Source organism: Theropithecus gelada, chromosome 17 (genome assembly GCF_003255815.1).
Source record: "Theropithecus gelada isolate Dixy chromosome 17, Tgel_1.0, whole genome shotgun sequence".
NCBI classification, from domain to species: domain Eukaryota; kingdom Metazoa; phylum Chordata; class Mammalia; order Primates; family Cercopithecidae; genus Theropithecus; species Theropithecus gelada.
In genome coordinates this window covers 12,894,407-12,914,333 of record NC_037685.1, presented here as the reverse complement: position 1 = coordinate 12,914,333, position 19,927 = coordinate 12,894,407, and the positions used below count along the sequence as shown (strand labels likewise).

Below are 19,927 nucleotides of genomic sequence, written 5' to 3'. Positions count from 1 at the left end.
AACATACAAACGTGTGGCTTCTGTTTTCTTTTCTTTTTTTTTTTTGAGACGGAGTTTCCCTCTTCTCACCCAGGCTGGAGTGCAATGGCATGATCTCGACTCAGTGAAACCTCTGCCTCTCGAGTTGAAATGACTCTCCTGCCTCAGCCTCCCAAGAAGCTGGGATTACAGGCATGCGCCACCCCTGCCCAGCTAACTGTTTTGTATTTTTTGTAGAGATGGGGTTTCACCATGTTGGCCAGGCTGGTCTCGAACTCCTGACCTCAGGTGATCTGCCCGTCTCGGCCTCCCAAGATGCTGGGATTACATGCGTGAGCCACCGTGCCTGGCCTTCTGTCTTCTTCCAAAAAAAGACAGAGTAAGGGAGAGAAAGAGGAGGAAGGGAAAGTTTACCTGGATATTAGTCTTTTTCATTTCTAGGCCTTTTGCACACCCGTTGCCATTGAATTTTTTTTTTCTTTGTTTTTTTGAGACGGAGTTTCATTCTTGTTGCCCAGGCTGGAGTCTAATGGTGTAATACTGGCTCACTGCAACCTCCGCCTACCAGGTTCAAGCGATTCTCCTGCCTCAGCCTCCTGTGTAGCTGGGATTACTGGAATGTGCCACCACACCCGGCTAATTTTCTATTTTTAGTAGAGACAGGGTTTCTCCGTGTTGGTCAGGCTGGTCTTGAACTCCCAACCTCAGGTGATCCACTTGCCTCAGCCTCCCAAAGTGCTGGGATTACAGGCGTGAGCCACCACGCCCAGCCACCATTGAATTCTTATATGACACTACCTTGTACATTATTCATCTGAAGTGAAATCTTCCACTTTCAAGAGAGAAAAATCTCAAAACATCGATTGTGTCATTAAGGACATTCTGCTTTCTGGGATGTACTCCCTTAGCATGAACTCCTTCTTCCCACTAAGGTAGTCATGCGCTCAACCAATCGTCCCCTCTTCCTTTTTGCACGTACATCTTTCTTCACTCGTATACCTGGCTGCCTCTCCATGCCTGCACAAAAGTTGTGTCTTAGGAGACCCAGCCCAAATCTCATACCATTCACTGGAAGAAATTTTTCTCTCCTCTGACGTCTTGAAGTAATCATATTTCCATGATTTCTTTACTGTTTAGTTATCTGCTGCCTTCCAACTATTCTTCTGTTTGCAGAATTGGGTGTTCTTAATCTTACACTGTTGTTGTTTAACCTTTCTGAAACTATTGTATACTTCCCCAATTGGACTGTTGTCTTTTTTTAAGATCAGAGGCTGTATCTTAGATTTCTTTAATATTACCTAAATTGACTGGCAGGTACATTTAATGTGGGAATGCCTAATCCATTTTAATCAGTTCCTTCGTGTTCATGTATTTTTTTTTCAATCACAATGGTAGAGTGCTTCATAAGCAACCAGAACAGTGATGTAGGGATTCATATCAAAAATAACCAAAATAACCAGATGGGCTTTAATTTGGCTATTTTGTTAATACAGTAATAACCAATATGTGTTTCTGCAGGGTAGACTCTGTACCCTCTTTGGCTTGTGCTACATGAAGCAGTGGAAACCAAATACCAATGGCTGGAAGTAGGGCAGAGGGGAGAATGGTGAATTTGAGTGTGACCAGTATAAATGATGTTGATCAAATGTGAGAGTCCCAGTGCATTTTGAAAGTGCTTGTATGGTGGGTGCATTGCTATTTGTCCAATCCTATTGGTGGGCTGGCATGTGATACTTTATAAGCTTCTTGCCAATCTCCACAAGTACCTTTAGCCCTGTGGGTACTGATTTATGTGTTTGGCAGCTCTTACACTCAGATGCCAACTCCTGAAATAAAGTGTCTCAGTATAAGCTGGTAGGTCAGGTCCTGGCTTCTTTGCCTTGAAGTTCTCCAAGCTTCTTGGCTGTCAGTATTGGCAGTGAGGAAGCTGCTACTACAGCTGTTTATGGATCAGACTGCTCTGTGATTCAGTACTGAATCCATCTCTTGGACACCGTTCCTTTTGATTTATTTGGTGTCCACTTAAAGAAAAACAAATTGGGACTTAAATACACACACACCTACATAAATCCGTTTCTTTTTAACACATTATTTAAAATAATAATAGTCACATTTAATTAATAGATTGAAAGTTTTCTAGCATTTGAAATTTTATTGAAAGTGAAATGTAAGCTATATTTTTTCCTTAGAGATGGCTTATCATCTTTAGAAGCTAGTTTATGCCATTTGCATTATGCCTGTGAACCAAATGATGTAAAATTTTGTCCTATTCAAAGAAAAAATGATACAGTTTAGTGAGCTATAACACCTTCTTGAGAGAATGCTAAATTGTAATAGGTCCAATTTGAGGTGACAAAATGTCTGTATTACATACTTTAACTTTGCCTCTTTTTATAGCCTAAATGAGGCATCTCAAAATTAATGCAGCCAGAGATCGCAAAGGCATTTGAAGTAATTCCTCGACTACTTATTACTTTTTCTCAACAGAGCTCACCAAATAAATGGTGTTACCAGTGGGACTAATAGAGTAACTACCAGTCAGAATGTCTGCCAGTTCATGAAATGTCTCCAACTCAATCCACACTAACAACTGAATAAACTATTTCAGTTCATGTAATGAAGAACTAGAACCTTAATGTACCATTTACTGAACAGTGAAAAATAATATATATTTATATCCATGAAAAGGAAAGTGGAAAGTCGAAGCAATTATCAGGATATCTCAGGTCAAAGTAAAATTTGGGATCTGTGTAACCTAGATGAATGTCAGTTCCGTGATATAGGTTGTGTTTCTCTGTACACATGATCTAAATTTCCCCAAAACTTACCATAGCATTATTTTATCAACCTTTGAAAATGCCTTTGTCTCTTTTTCTTTTACTCTTTTCTTTCTACCACTCTTCAGCATTCCATTTATTAGTAATTCTGTACTCAGTTCATGCGAAAAACCATTAAAGGTGGGATTAATGAGTTTTTACTTTAAAAAAAGAGTGATAGGCCAGGCACAGTGGCTCATGCCTATAATCCTAACACTTTGGGAGGCCGAGGTGGGTGGATCACCTGAGGTCAGGAGTTTGAGGCCAGCCTGGTCAACATGGCGAAAGCCTGTCTCTACTGAAAATACAAAAATTAGCCGAGCATGGTGGCACATACCTGTAATCCCAGCTACTCAGGAGGCTGAGGCAGGAGAATCACCTGAACCCAGGAGGCAGAGGTTGCAGTGAGCCGAGATCATGCCATTGTATTCCAGCCTGGGGTACAGAGCAAAACTCCATCTTAAAAAAAAAAAAAAAAAGTAAGAGAGAAGGTACATATATATGCACTCACAGACACACACACATATACTTTATATTTGTAAACATGTATAGGTTGAGTGTTATTGATAATAACTGTTGAATGAAAAACTATATCACAAAATAAAACGTAGAAAAAATAATTTCTAATAGATCTGTATTGCTTATATTATTATCCCAGCAAAGCCCTGGCACTTGAAACTTATTTTATTTTGAAATAACTTTAGAATATAAAAGTTGCAAAATTATTACAGAGCTCACCCATACCTTTAACCCAGTTTTTCTAATGTTAATATCTTACATCCTTATAGTATAATTACTCACACCAATAAATTATCGTTGGTTCAACAATTAACAAAACTACTGACCTCATTTGGATTTCACCAGTTTTTCCACTGTGTCCACTAATTTCTCTGGCAGTGAGGAAGTGACGGATGGATCTGCCATGACATTCTGGCTTGGGATGGTTCCAGGTGTAGGCCGATGCAGGTCCAAAGAACCCACATCTCCTGTAGGGCCAAAGCTTTTCTTTAAGGTACATCATTTTTCACTCACCTTCTCTTATATTTTGTACTTTATCTTTTTAATGTTTATATATATAGTTTGTATATATATACACACACATATATTGACATTTATTTTTTCAGATTTTTGCAGCAACACATCTTTAGGAAAAATAAGGCTACTATTGTGAGTTCTTATCATCTCTTTTTATTTATAGAGCAGTAACGTAATGTGTGCCTACTTTGTACTGGACATGCGGCCTGGTACTAGGCATAAAGTGGTGAGCTAAGGAGAAATAGTTCTTACTTTTTATCAAATAATCACTCTCCATATAATTACAAGCCTTATAAGTGCTGTGAAGGGCAATGCAGGGAATGATAAGAATCTGTACGATGGAGACGTGATCCGGTTTGGTGAGTTGGAGAGAGAGAAGTGACATTTGAACTGAGGAGCTGAGCAAGGGATAGGAGTAAACTAGGTGGGGCTGGTAAGGGGGGCTGTGAGTAAAAGGACTAGCATGTGCACAGATACTGAGCTGAGAGCAAGAAACAGGAAACAGAAGGGGATGTTGTAGCATCGTGAAGCTTGGAGAGGGGAGTGCTGGCCAATAGGCATTCGGGCCGTATTGAGATTTGGGTCAACTTCAAAAGCAGTGGAAAGCCATTAAAGGGACAGTGGAGCTGAAAAATATCACGATGCTATAGTGCTGCCAAAGGATTAGGGGAGGTGGTAAAAAAGAGGAATGGGTTAAAATAGGTGGGCAGCTGTGGAAACAGAACACAGATAGAATGGAGATAGTGTCATAGGCATCCCTGTTGGTGGATATGGAAAGACTTCAGACCAGGGTAACTCCTGGGTTTCTGGGTTGTTTAACAGAATTGATATTGGTGTTAATGACTGCTCAAAGCAACACTGAAGGAAAAGCAGATTGTTTTTTGCCTTTCTGACATCAAAGAAAGGGTGGAGACACTCTCTTTTCTGTCCTGATGTTGGTCATGAGATCATATGAGACTGAACTGAGTCATGAAACTCCAACCTCCCATCCGGTGAGATCCCTGGTATTCTCTGTATGAGTGGGAAGAGAGGTTTAAAGTCAATCAAGATGTCCTGTTCCCTGGGGTCCTGGCCCTGGTCTGGTGGTCTTCTCACTTAAATACTCCCTCCATGAAGCTCAGGGCTCACCTATGATTTATATGCTAAGGATACTCAGGTCTCTGGCTCTTCTGAGAATTCTCTGGTGAACCCCAGATATGTATGTGCATCTGACAGTTAGAAACTTGTAGTCTTTTTTAATCCAGAAACATGATCCTCCTCCTTTATTCCGTGTATTGGCTTCTTTGATTACCCACATCAGAAGCCTGGATGTCATCCAAAAATTGTTACCTTACTTCTGCCTCACTTGCCCACACCTCACATACACTTAGACCAGGTCCTGCCGATAATGCCTAATCTGTGTCCATCCTCTTCTCATTCCTCCCCTGACCCACCGTCATTCCCGCTATGTCCATCTGAATCCTGCTTTGTGACATTATTGCAGGTGTCCTCCCATGGCCTCCTGTGCCTTGCATTGCCCTCAGGCCACCCTCTGTACTGCTGCCAAGGTGATTTTTCTGGTATACAAATCTGATTGTGCCAGTTCCAATCTTAAAATTCTTTGGTGGCTGTCCTTTAATTCTGTTTGAGTTGACCATTTACCACAACACACAACACCTGTAATCTCCTGCCCCTCCAGGCTTACTAAACCCTTTCCTCTAGTTGTCTACACCAATTTATGGTTTTGCTATTGGACACGGTTCCACCCTTTGTTGCTTTGTTGTATCTCCAGAATTCCCCTTTCCTTTTCCACATCTGAGAAATGTATCCTTTAAAGTGTACCTCATTCATTGTCCTAGGGAAACTCCTATGTTTATTCCAAAGCTTAATTCGGGTGCCCCATGGCCGTTTATCTGCCCCTGTGGCTGTTAATCACATGGCACCATCATGGTCAATTATTTGTCTAAGCTCACTTGCAGTGCTGGCTTCTTCAAGTCAGGGACTGTGTTTGAATCCTGGTAGTATCCTCTCCCCTAACACACTTCATAGCACGTAGGAGCCTGGAACACACTTAAGAACTTAGAACAATGCCTGGCACAGTAGAGATTCAACTAATATTTGAATTAATGAGTAATAGGTGTACAATAAATGTTGGTTAAGTAAAAGATAGGGTGTATATATGGCTCTGAGCAATAGAGGAAAGGCTGATATGGCTGCACAGCTCTGTGACCCAGTTCCCAACTCCTTAGACATTTATGTATTGATATGTGCATCTGAATCCCATCTTAACATCAAGCTTATCTCCCGCAAATACTTCCAAGAATCTTTCCCCTCTGGCCATGCCATATTATTCACTTCCTACCTTGAATTCACTTTCATACTTAGATGAGTAACTTAGCTCCTCTTCTTGGAGTGCTTTCCTACCATTGTTCAATTTTGCCTCTGAAAATTGTACCTATTCTTTTTGTCCTAGCCTAAAAGTCTCTTCCTCCTGGAAACCTCTGGTATTTCACAGTTTAATTCATTCTAACCCCGTTTTTACTTTTATGAAATTTGAAATCTCTTCGAATTTTCCTATCCTATTTTGTAATAGTTACTACCTGTTTATCTCAACTGGACTGTAAGCTGCTTGAGGGCAGGGATCCTATTTTGCTTATAATGCAAGACCTTGCACATAGTAACTGTTGAGTGAAGTTTGTTGGATTGAATTAATAATTTTCAATTATTGATGCTTTAGGTGCTCTGGAGGTTTTCAGTAAGTAATTCACTGAGATTGCTCAAATTTCTAAGCCTAAAACATTTTTATATTTTTCGATACTCATTGTTTAACAAATGTTTATGCATCTGTGCCACATGTTTATTATATGTGGGCAATGCACTATGCTAAGCTCTGAGGATGCAATAGTTTCTTAGACAGATATGGTCATTGCATCCATCCTGGAAGTTGTAGTTTAGTAGGAAAATCAGGCCAATCATACAACAACTATTTATTGAGTGCCTACTTCAGTAACAGGTACTAGAGATATGACAGTGAGCAAAAAGAGAAAAGTTCCCTTGTCCCTTGGAATATGCTGTCTAGTTGGGGAGACAGGTTAAATAAACTAAACATACTAACAAATATAACCTTGAGTTAACCCATGCTAAGTACTCCGTGCCATGAGAATTCAGAGCAAGTTGACCAAGACCTGGAGGTTAGGGAGGGCGTCTTACAGTTGAGCATCAGCTAATCAGCTTAGCAAGGAGAGAGGAGAACATCTAGTGTCACTGCCCCAGAGAGAGCAAGTGGGGATGATGGGAGATAGGGCTAGGATTAATTAATACATTATAATTGCACACCAAATGCTCTTTTTAGAATTCCTCATTCTCTTGGTGTATATCAGAAATAAATGTTTCCTTCAAAATGTTATATTTTTAACACAGTTTAACTTCTCTCTTTCAGTGTCTATGGCATTAGAATAAGAGTTATAGTAAACAGTTAAAAAAAAAAAAAGTTCACATATTGGCTGGGCATGGTGGTTCACGCCTGTAATCCCAGCACTTTAGGAGGCTGAGGCAGGAGGATCATTTGAGTTCAGGAATTTGAGACCAGCCTGGCCAACATGGTGAAACCCCATCTCTACTAAAAATACAATAATTAGCCATTACAGGTAGCACATGCCTGCAATCTCAGCTACTCAGGAGGCTGAGGCAGGAGAATTGCTTGAGCCCGGGAGGCAGAGGTTTCAGTGAGCCAAGATGGTGCCACTGCACTCCAGCCTGGGTGACAGAGCAAGACTCAGTCTCAAAAAAAAAAAAAAAAAAAAATTCACATATTAATTGCATATAGTATTTAAGTTCAGCCCACTTTTCTAAAAGTAACGTAAATGGCTTTTCATGAGAGAAATTTTAGTATAAAGGCAGGTGGAGAACCTTTAAAAAATATATGGCATTTCTAATAGTCATTTAATCACTGGCCTGAGGAAAACCTGAGAATAAAAAGGGCCCACTGAATTTAAACACTGGTCACACTCATATTTTTATTTGGTCATGGGTAGTGTATTTATGTTAAAATAACATCTAGAGTAACCTGAATAATCAGGAGAACTTGTATTCAATATAACTGAGTGTAAGAAGAAAGCAATACCAAGAAATATTTTTAAATTGTCTTTTACATAATTCTGCATAGGAAAATTCTGGTATTTAGCAATTGTGGAATTATTTCTAGGTTAATCTTTTCTTCAGCAAATGTAGTAAACTGAGTTGTTAAAGTATGTATTAGGTTTAATGCTTTTCACAATGTATAGATAATAATTTAATCATTAACCTAATTAAAATATAGGTTCATGATTATATAACCTAAATGGATTTAGAAAAAGAACATATTTGTACATAATAATTTCTTATAATCTTGAAATAAAATATCTTGCTAGATGAGTGATGTCCTACAAGAAAGATTTTACTGGTCTGTGGAATAATCATTTATTCTCATTCTTCTCAGTATGAAATAGCCTCTCTAACTTATGGGGTGTGAGCACAAGTGGACTCACATATTATTCTAAGGTTTTTGGCCTGAGCAACTGAGTGAATAATTCCGCCATTTTTGAAATTGAGAAGATACCGGAAGGAACACCTTTTTTTTTTTTTTTTCAGAGCAAGGTTGATATTAAGAATCCTGGATCTGGTTTTCAGAGAAGATCTAAGGCTGAAGGTAGACATTTGGGAGTCAGGATGATATGGGTGGGAAGGTCATGAAGGTAGCTATGTTGGAGCCTCTTTTAGCTACAGAGTGAGTTTAAATAGTGCAGAGGAAAGGTCATAGGAAAGTAGCAACTAGCCCATGCCAACATTTAGAGTTTGAAAGAATGAGAGGAGGAGATTCAAGCAAAGGAGAAACAAAGGAGGAAAGCCAGAAGAATGTCTTGGCTGCTGAGTAAAGAAGCTGTTCAAAGATGGAGTGATAAGTTATGTCAGTGGCTGCTGAGAATTTGAGAAGTTGAGGACTGAAAATTCCCATCAGATTAGAAAACATGGAGACTATTGATGGCTGTGATGAGGGTGGTTTCATCAGAGGGGTGTGGACACCAACTACATTGGATTCTAGAGAAAATGGAATGTGAGGAAGCATGGATATAGCTAGAATTAATTTCTGCCCTCTAAAATTTACATGTGTTGTCCATTATGTATTTAAATACAGTGCTAATATAACAAGGAACATTCATAAACAGTTAAAGAGATAAAGTATATTATTATGACTGTACTTCTTGTAAGTACCCACATGCTTCATATTTAGTCCAAGAAAACCATTCCTTCCACTTTATATCTACTTATATTATAAAATGTTCAATTGGGCTTAAATACAGGGAAAATTTCCTATTTAAGACACTGATGCTAATTCATCTTATTACATCCTCTGGGCTGGCTGGAGGGAATATATATAAGTATCAGATGATAATCTTACATCATCCTGAGTAGGATGATGTCAGACAGGTCAGACATACCTTTGTTTAAATCCTGACTTCTCTCTTTACTACCTGTGTGACCCCAGCAAGTTACCTAATCTTCTAAGCCTATTTTCTCAAAGGTAAAATATGGACAGTAATGACATGAGGATAAATTAAGATATTATGTTTTAATTATTTAGCATAATGTCAAGCAAATAGTAAAGGCTCTGTAAACGGGTGCAAATTTGCATTGCCAGGATTACTCTTGTTCTTGAATTGGTCATAACTTAAATACTATGCAATTTAGTACACAGAAGATAGATCTTCTAATAAAGAACAGAAAAATGAGCTGCCTGAGAGTAAGCCATACCTTATAAGCCATAGTTTTTGGTTTGTGTTACTCTGTCCATGTTTATTTCTTGGTTTGTTTCCTCATCTTTAGTAAAGTTGTATAAGCATAGTAGGTAAGACAGCAGGCTCTGTAGAGCAGATTTGTAATCTTAATCCCCTGGAATTACCTGGATAGTCCAGCTCTATCCTCTATCTTCCCATCCTTTCATGTCTAATCAGCACTGCTAGTGATAATAGCTAACACGTATTGACTGCTTCCTAAGTACTGAGCACCGTTCTAAAGATTTTATAGCTGTTAACTGATTTAAACGTCGCAGCCCTAGGTAATAGGTACCATTATTACCTCCATTTGCCCAGATGAGGAAACTGAGGCACAGAGAGGTTAAGTAACTTGCCCAAAGATGACACAGTTGGTAAACAGTGAAGCTGGGATTCAGTCAGGCAGGCTGGTCACACAATTTTCACTCTTAACCACTTCATCCTAATTCCACTTGGGATGATAAGATTGCATTACATTATCACAGCTTTTCTGTGGTGCAGATCGTAAAGTGGGACCAGTATCCTTCCCCAGCAATTAATGAGTGGCTGATGATTTGTGTTGGGGATCAAGGTGTTTCGTCCCACCTTCAGTCACCAGGGGGTGCCATTCAGGTAGGTTTATGAAAACACTGAAAACCAGAGTGATGGTATTCTCTTGATTAGCTATAAATGGTAGTCATTAAGATGCAAGGTTTTGAGGGTTAGGTTCTTTGGTGCTTATACCCAAAGAAGAAAGAGCCATTTTTGTATTAAGTCATCTAAAAAGTTCTCATATGCTTAGCAAGAAAGCTAAATTAAGCTCTGCACTGGGTAAAATTATAAACATGCTGTCTGCTCCAGATGAGTAAGTGAATATAAATAGAACAATTGGTACACATGGCCCTAATGGTATAGCTTCCCTGTTCCCTATGTAATGTAAATCACCAAATGTGAGCATTTCCACCTGACAAACTGTCAGTCTCAGAAGAGCACATTCAATACATGTTACACAACAACCAAGATTGCCCTTTTCTTCAGCGTGGTGTTTTTACTTTCCACATCCAGCAGTTAGTACTAAGGCCTGAAACCCTTAGTTACAGAACAAAGTGGCTTAGCAGTAATCGAGCCTGTGTGAGGCTAAGGGAAGAATAATGAACATTCCCTGCAAGCTTCCTGCCTAGATGCAGGTGCAGGAATCAGGAGGTCATGAATAATGCATGACATGCAGATTAGGTGGTGGTTTCTCCTACTGAGGTTTTGACGTTGCTACCTGCCTGGCTTCTATATGTGGAAAGAAGGCAAAAGAGGATGGCAAAAAGTGTCACAGTTTAAAGACTGAGCTCAAAAAAACATGCCATATCCTTTTGAAGAAATAAAATTTAGGGGGTTGGTGAAGTGCAAGGCTTATGGTTTACTTTATCAGATGAAGTATGGGCCAAGTTATCAGTGTACTTCTTCCCTTTGAGGACAAAAATAAAGCTTTCTTGATTTACCTTTTTAATTTAGGAAACCTTGTAATTATTCGTTCATACACACACAATCAGGACTTCTTTTCCAAAGACTTTCCTAAGGAATTCTTTTCCTGAGACTGCTAAACCATTATAGGAATTCTCCATCTACAGTATTTGATCTATGGATCAGTGAAATTTTCCTAAAAGATACAAATACCTAGATAATGTTGTAATTATGTATTAAACAGACCCTCTTTTTCTTCACTAATGTATGCAATAAACAGCATCAATAAGAGAATACTTTTGTCATTAAACTTCACCCAGTGGAAGTTTCATGAAGTAGTTTCTTTGTACTCCTAGGGTTAAGGAGGGGACAATATAAAAAAAGTAAACGTCTAAAGGATAGAGGACAAATTAAAGAACTGTGAGTATTTGGGGCTGATTAAACTTTATTTAAATAGTTAGGATTGTGATACTCCAGTGAGGGTATAGGGAAAGTTCAGGAGAATTTCTTGCACTTCCTCTTAGGTCAGGGGGCTTTAACCGGGGAGAAGTTTTTTGGCTCAAATATCCATTTTAAGGATTGTATTTCAAGCAGACAGAAAGTAAGAAAGTAAAAGAATAAAAGAAAAAATTACGCTTGCTACCTTTCGTACAATTTTTATGTACTTTTATTGCATTTCCCCCCTCTTTGTCCAATTTGGGATACTGGATTATGAACTGGCTTTCATTTCTAGCTGAGTCTGTCATTTCCACTAGGCCCCAGTTTGGCTGGACGCCAAGACCAACAGGTGATCCTTGTAGCTGCAAAACAGCAGGAAGTGGGCCGTGCTTGAATGAGACAGTTCACCAGAGGGGCTGTCTGGCCTCTCTCCATCTTTCTGCATAATTAACACCCCCTCCCCCATGCCGAGCAGAAAATCTGTGCTGAGCAGCTCAGCTGCAGCAGCCATTGAGAAGCACTGTAAGGAAAAGAATGTTAATAAGGGATGTTGGAAGAAATAAGCCTTCCGAGTGCAAAGTGCAGTCTGGCTCTGGGTTTAGGGAAAGACTGCAGTTGGCCCTTAGGCGGGGCTGGAACTTCTTTATCTGTTTCGGAATGATTTTTACTTACTAAATAACTAGAGAGCTGAGTTTCTTACAAACTGGACTTTAAGACCAGTTTTAAATCCCCATTTTTCTTCTTGTAAATAAGAGCAATGTATGAAGCATAAAGGGTGAAGGTAATATAAGCTAAGACTGCTTAGATCTCACAAATCCTGGCTAAAGATAGACCATAACAGGAAGCTGGCAGCCGGAAGTAGGGCGTATTGTTTTGCCAGTTAGTGACCCACAAAGAGGCGGAGGTTTACTAGCTAGGCTTTGATTGGAAGATAACAGCAGTTTCCGGAAGCTTTAAGCTATTTCCAGTGGATGAGTCCAACCCTGGAAGCTTGGGAAGCAGTATATTCTTCACTTCTCCTTTATCTGGCTAAAATTTTGAACTGACTTTACTTTCTTCAAAGCCCAGTGGTAGCGCATCACTTCCAGAATGAACTCCTAGGAGTACCTGTTTTCCCTTCCTTCCTCCCCGGTGGCCGCAGATTCTGTCGCAGCATATTTGAATGACGTTGTCTTGCGTCCTAGAGTTTTAAATATGGTAGAATGAAAGAGGGGGCACTTAGACGCCTCTTTGTGCCCACCCTCATGGGAATAGGTACAAAGAGGGCTTACTGAACCCAGGCACCATACCTTAGATAACTTTTACCCACTCTTGTACCTGGCAAGGGTTAGGTGTTCAGTAACTTTTGTTGGACTGAATGAGTGCATCAGTCCTGCCTCTGGGAGTCTTCAGAGCGAACATTGTGACAGACCTGTTGTCTTGAGAGTGGTTAAGAAGGAAAAAAGGACCACAGATTTGCAGGCATAGGAATTTAATTGCATCATTTACTAAGAGTGGATCAAGTTCTGGGGATTTTGTATTAAGCAATTCTAAAAGAGATTATTTATAAAACAGATGCCATTTTTTAAATTTGCAATTGGGAATATGCTTTTTCAATAACTGGATTATTCTCATCTGTCTACAGGGTACATCCGTCCCCAGTATCAAGGGTCCGGGGAAATCGAATGAATAATCAAAAGTTTCCTTGGTGAGTATACAGTCTAATATGAGAATTTGTAGGTCTTACGGGAAATTTTAATAGGGCTTATGTTAAAATTAAGAGAATTCCTACTTCTCTATACAGAGTGCATTCCTGCTAACTGGACTATGTGGTCTTCCTTTCCTCTGGACAGTTCGAAATAAATATAGATAGAGTTCCTTTCCAGCCAAAACTCTTCATTCACCAAAAACCCTGTGTAACTTTTTTTAAAACAGATACGACCTAAAGTTCCTAAGATGATAAACTCTTACCTGTTTTAAAGAATGTTTCCTTTTTTTCCGAAGATATGTAGTCCCAGCTATTTCTCAGATGCCAACTTCAACTTCTCACAAAGATTTTCACAGTTAATGAATCTGTTACACTGGTTTTGGGGATTACAACCTCAGTGATTTTTTTTCCTTGCCGTAGCCTTAAATATCCAGGATTTTTTGTTTTTTTGTTTTTTTTTTTTAAATTTGGGGAGTACCAAGATCTTCTTTAACTGATGGGTTCTTGAACAAAAATATAGATGGAATTTTGCAGAAACAACCTGAAAAGTTATTTCAACCAGAAAACATTGATTATTGATTCTTTAGAGAAGCGATTTAAAGTGTTTCACAAATATTTCATGTGAAACAGCAACAACAAAAATGTAGGCTCAATATGTGTATTTGGTTATATTACTCCTTTCCACAAAATTAACCTTTTAACACAATGTATTGTTAAGCAAAAAAAAGAAAAATTTAAAAAACAAAAAAAAATGAACTATGGCTGTATTACTTCAAAGATGAATGGAAATTCCATTTTACTTCATTGAATTATAGTTAGAATGAGGTTTTGATTAAAACTATGCCTTTTTTTTTAAGTATGGCAAGATGATTACCAAAGATTGAGCTTCCAAATTAATTTTATTCCTAAATCAAGATTATTTTTAGACACAGAATAATGACACTTTGAATTTGAATCATGCCTAATCAGCTCACCTCCCTTCCCCCATTAAATCTAATTAATTCTCACAATAGCTTGGTGATGTTGTTAAATATTGTGCTTTTCTTTTTCACAGAGGGGGAAATGGGGCACAGAGGATACAGTCATTTGCTTATACCTTGCCTTAGAGCCGGGGCATCCTTCCTGGTTTCTTACCATTGCTAAAGCATATTATCCCCTGTCCAGCTTGAAAAGCTAAGGGGATAATAATATAATGGTCATTACGTAAAAGGAAAGGGAGAAATCCAGTCTGTTGTTGACTTCGCACACCACAAGCTAATGGGTAGACTACAGAATTGTCAGGTATGAGATCCAGTTTCCGCAACTTGGTTCTCAATGGCTAAGTGTAAAACATGAAGTAAATAACAGTTTCTTTTCTTGACTTTTCCTCTCTGAAGTATTGAAGTAATGATGTTCCTGCATAATTCATAGCATGTTATTTGTTTAGTAAGTGTAAACCACTTGTATCTCCAGAGAAGTAATCCATGAAAAACAAAAGTGATGTTTACTACTAGCCTTCAGAAAATTCAACTTTTATTTATTCAGCCACATTTATTTACAGTTCCAGGCACTGTAAGAAGCAGTAGATTAGAAAGATAAATAAAACATGGTTTCTATCCTCAAGAGCCTACCTGTCTTGCAGGGCAGGTGTGTGTGTGTGTGTGTATGTGTGTAATGTCACATACACAGACACATATATGATATCACACAAGCACATAATATACAATATGGGTAATGCTCTAAGGAGATATATTTATAATATAATGTTTAGAAGGAGAAGTTAGTGGCTTTATTTAAGACGAATTTGAGAGTTCATACTCGGGAGGGGGTGAAATATAAAGGAAGGAACAAGACTGTCAGAAAATCCATCCCAAAGAAGAAAGCTTTTGAGCAAAGACCTAGAATTAGTAAGAAAAGCAGGGTTGAGCTAGTGTTTCCTTTATAGATTGATGCATGCATAGAAAGACCTGGAGATAATTCCAAATTGACTCTAGTAGGAGCATACATGGATTTAATACGTGTACTTTATTTGGTCATGAGCTAGCTAAGATTTCTATGATATATACTATCTTGAATCTTCCTTAGGTAAATACTGTGAGTCTAGTATATGGAAATAAATCACCTGGTTAGGAAGAAGCCCCATGAATCACCCAGCCTCTACTTCTGGTAAAGTGATAAACACTTATTATTTCTTTGTGAAATACTGGCCCTGAAAATTCAGAAAGTTTAAAGACTCATGTTGGCAATGAAGACGAAGGGAAAGTGATAGTCGCTCTCCCCCATCTATCAGCTGGGTAATTTGTAGGATTAGATGTCAAATTCAACACTAACTGGGCTGTGGCTTGGGTTCAACCTGGAAACACTGTATTTAAGAAGGAGAAACAGTGATTTTTGTGAAGGTAACTTAGAAAATACCCCAATCAGTTAAAAAATTGTGTTCATCAAATAAGTAGTTAAAGTTCAGGAAAAGAAGAAAAGCCTCCAACTTAACACTATTAAGGTATGTATAGGTAAGGTATGAAAATCAGTAGGTTGGGAAAGCCTATGGCTGTTGTTGAGCTCCCAAGCCAGTGTTTATTATCGAGGTAAGGTCATTTAAACTTTTAACTAGCGTTTTCTGCATAGTATTGTTATGAGAGGTGGCATCCGCTGGCCTCATTCATGTGGGAACATTTCCCCTGAAGGTGAAGAAAATGAATATCTGTATAAGGCAAACAAAATCCACTGGAATTGAAAGTGTGGTAATATTGCACATACCCAGGGAGGAGATGAGAGTGCCAGGGCCTAAGAGGTCCAGCAACATATGTTGGAGTGGAGCCAGGCTTGCTGTAACTGTCTGCTAACTCCAAGGGATTAAAGAATGGCAATAAGAACTTCATGCAGGGTATATTAGCACCCCAATAACAAATACCAGATCATTGTACAACTCACTTACTATTGAATTAATTAAAGGTAGCAAGCCAGGCCAGACATAAACTCTGTTCATCAGAAAGTTTGTCCCCTCAGTACCACCACGCACTAGGAATATTTACTGATTTGAAGACTGATGAAGCCTTTGGGGTTCAGCCATGTGAATTTCATTCTCTATTTCATCAGACCACTCCTCTTTCCTTCACCCTTGGCCCTAAATGGAGGCGAGCATGCCTGCCTTTCTCCAATGACGATGGGAGGGAAGTAAAAACCTCTTTTCCTTCTACTCATCTTAGGTTATTGGCTGGGGCCCTGTGTAAATTAGACTGGTAAAAGACAGATTAGCAAAGAAAAATGAACAGAAGTTTATTAACATGTATATTTACATGCGCATGGGAATGAGTAACCCAGAGAGTTGGTTAGAGCTTGGACTTGTATAGCATCTTAACCCAAAAGAAAAAAAAGTTTTTTAGAGACGTGAAAAAGACAAAAGGATTTTGAGCTTCCAGGGGGTAAAATCATAGGAAAGTAAATATATGGGAGACACTAATGGAAGATAGGGATAGTGAGATGTGTTGTGCAGATTCCTCTGATGCCGTCTCTGGGCTGATATAGGAGAGTTGTCTCCAGTGATTGCCTTGCCCTTCCTGGTAGAAGGAGGGAGAGCAGAGACCTTTTCTTGTGTCTCCTCCTTTTTCATTGCCTGTAGCTCATAATAATTCTTATGCCGAAGTGGCAAATTTTTAAGTGGCATATTCTACTACCCTTCATGTTATAAACCATTTTTAGAATATTTGCCACTCTTTCTTGCATACGATAATGCCAGAAAAAAACTGTTTTTCTGCATTTGAGGCAAATGTGGAAAACTTCTTATTAGAGAGTTGAATGTGAAGATAGATTTTTCTTCTTGGCAGTTCTTTTTAATTGAAACGATTATATCCTGATATCAAACCCACAGGGGGGACAGCAACTGTTTCCAGGTCATATTCAGCTGTTTTATTCCTAAAGACATGACAGAAATCTGTAAGCTACATTTTGCTATGTCTGTGTAGGCTGGCATAGGACAGGGTGGTGTTTAGTGGGAAATATCTGTGAACCAATTATTGAAGTTGGCTTAAGGCTCCAGAAATTTCCAGAATCCATGTTCGTATTCTAAAGACATGCACATTTATATATGCTCATCACTTGCTTTTTTTCTCTCCACTTCTCACTCTATCCTGCTCCATTTTTAAGGTTTTAAAGGACTTGGACATGTGTCGTTGCTTGATAATGGTGATGGTAGTGATTGTGCTGTGTACCTAAAACGTGTATCAAGGGCTGTTATGTAACAGTGGTAGTGGGAGTCACATAATGCAAACTTTATGGGCCATTTATATGATAACATAGGAAATAAAGCATTATTAATAGTAATCATTGGCCAAATATGGTGGCTCACACCTGTGATCCCAGCACTTTGGGAGACTGAAGCTAAAGAATCACCTGAGCCCAGGAGTTTCAGACCAGCCAAGCAACATAGTGAGACTCCAGCTCACTATTTTTTATTTACTTTTTAAAATAAGCCAGGCGTGAGGTATGCATCTATAGTCCTAGCTACTCAGGAGGCCGAGGCAGGAACCTTGAGCCCAGGAATTCAAGGCTACAGTGAGGTATATTGTGCCACCGCATTCTAGCCTGGGCAACAGAGCGAGACTCTCTGAAAAAACTATATATGTAGGAATTGTCGTTAGTAAAATTGAAGTAATTTTGTAGTTTTCTCTAACCAATTAGATGCTGCCACTACCAGTCTCAATTATTATTTATTTATCACTGATGTGCCTAAGATTTTATGTAGCTATATACACAAAAATGCTCCAGTGTTAATGAAGTCTCTATGCAAATTATGATGCATTCTGGGTGTGAATCATATTTCACATTTGGGTGTGAAAAAGTTCTGTGTCACAAATTTTTGTGGAGGGCAGGAAGAGCCTTTTCACACTTTAATGTTTTAGTGTGGATCTATGGTGCTACAGTGAACTTAAATATTTATATTCATACAGTTACAAATGTTAGACATGACTTCATGGAATCTTTTTGAGGGATATAACTAGGAGAGTTTTGTCATAAAAATAAGAACATTCTTTCTTGCTTAAACCTTTTTCCTTAACAAAGGAAGGCACTGAAGTTGTTGATACTGGAAATCTCTCAGAAATCTAATGTAGAACAGCCTTTTGAGGAGGGACAGAGCATTTCCAAATTACCAACTTCAAGGCTATAAAGGAAATGCAAGCATCATCAAGTGCAGTTCAACCTCCTTACCTTACAAATATAGGCCCCAAGACAAAAATGTTACATGCCAAACCCAGGCATCAATCCAAGCTTCTCTGTGCCTGTTCATCCAGGCCTCTGCATGCCTATCCGGTAGTCTTTCCATGACGTGGCAGTTGTCCACCTGTGCGGAGAGCAAGAGAAATGTGAATGTTTAATTCATTACAAGCTAAGCAGAAGGCTTTTGCCTGGGAAATTCCCATTAGATTGATGGGATGGGAGAGCAAGGAGAAACAGGAGAAGCTTAATGAAGACATTGCTCCTCACACCAGTATGTGGCACTTACTCCCTGCCAAAATGTTTACTCATCATCTTGCAGATCCTTGCATGCTCATTATTTATAGATAATATTGATTTTGTTATTTTAATTACCAGAGTATTTCACTGCCTTACTTCTTGATTTACAGAGCAAAAATTATATTATGCATGGACTTTAATATGTGGAAATTCCAGTTCCTAGAATGCAACGCCTTCATGGTCTTTTTAAGCCATGCATGTTGGCAAATAAGTCACAGAAGGTTACCTTTGGTTTGGTTTGGAAGCATACTCTCTCCACAGTTTGATAAGAGATTTGGAATATGGGCCATAGTTGATGTCATCGTTAACCTACTTGCAAGTTCTCTGTATATGTATTGAATTATAATAAAAAGAAGTGCCTGCAGGGTGATGTTACATTTTAAATCCCTCCAAATTCCCATCTTTTCTTTGTTATAATGTGGTATTACCTATTAATTTCTTTAATGACTTCACCTCCTCAAATTTAGCTTGGGGTCAGTTGCATATACTTCAGACTTATGTTCTGTCTTCCAAAGTGACCGTATGAAAGAACTTAGGCCTAATAGTTTCTTAACTTCTCTATCACCCAGAATTTCAGCAAGGAAGATTCATGATAAAAGTAGTTGCTATATTCCTGCTGGTATCAGCTGATTTTGTCTCTAGCATTTCTTTAGTAACAGTAAAGATGATATAAGGAAAAAAAAAATTAAAGTAGATAATTTTCTGTAATTATTTCCCTAATTATAGGAGAATTAAAGCTATAAGATCCTGCTGAGGCCATAAAGTTTACCACTTCTGAGACATCTTCATATTAAAAACCCGGGAATAGTTTATCAACCTGCAGCTCAGAACCATTTTAATACTGTACTGGAAACCTAACATGTGAACCCATAAGACATGTCATTGTACTCTTTGTTGATTCTTGGTATCTTCCCAGCACTGTACCCAGGTGTGGTGCTATCATGTAATAAAACATCTCTGACATACTAGCTAATTATAGCATGAACAGGCAATATTGTTCAGACAACTTTGTAATTCTGGGGTTTGTAGTCTATTGTTGTCTATTTTTGTTCTTACGGTGAGGTTTTATACAGCAGAGGAAATTTAAAATTCACACAGTCTGAAATCATGATTTACCCGAGCAAAGCTGCTTAAACTACTACTACTTATAGGGGTTTAAATTGTGTGATGTGGGTTATTCTCCATCCCAAAACTCTCCCTTTTAAAGTTGTTCAGATGTAGAACTTTAAAATAGATGGGTGCAGTAGGCTGGTTCCTGT

The 19,927-nt window shown here is 38.7% G+C and overlaps 1 protein-coding gene across 3 annotated transcripts in view; it reads left to right on the top strand.

The window, feature by feature from the left end:
• Window positions 1–19,927, top strand: part of KLF12 (Kruppel like factor 12) — a 449,435-nt gene that overhangs the window by 358,059 nt on the left and 71,449 nt on the right. For all 3 annotated transcript variants that reach the window (XM_025364468.1, XM_025364466.1, XM_025364469.1), the window contains one exon: window positions 13,116–13,178. In XM_025364468.1, coding sequence (XP_025220253.1) covers window positions 13,116–13,178 — 63 coding nt within the window. The remainder of the gene's footprint in view (window positions 1–13,115; window positions 13,179–19,927) is intronic.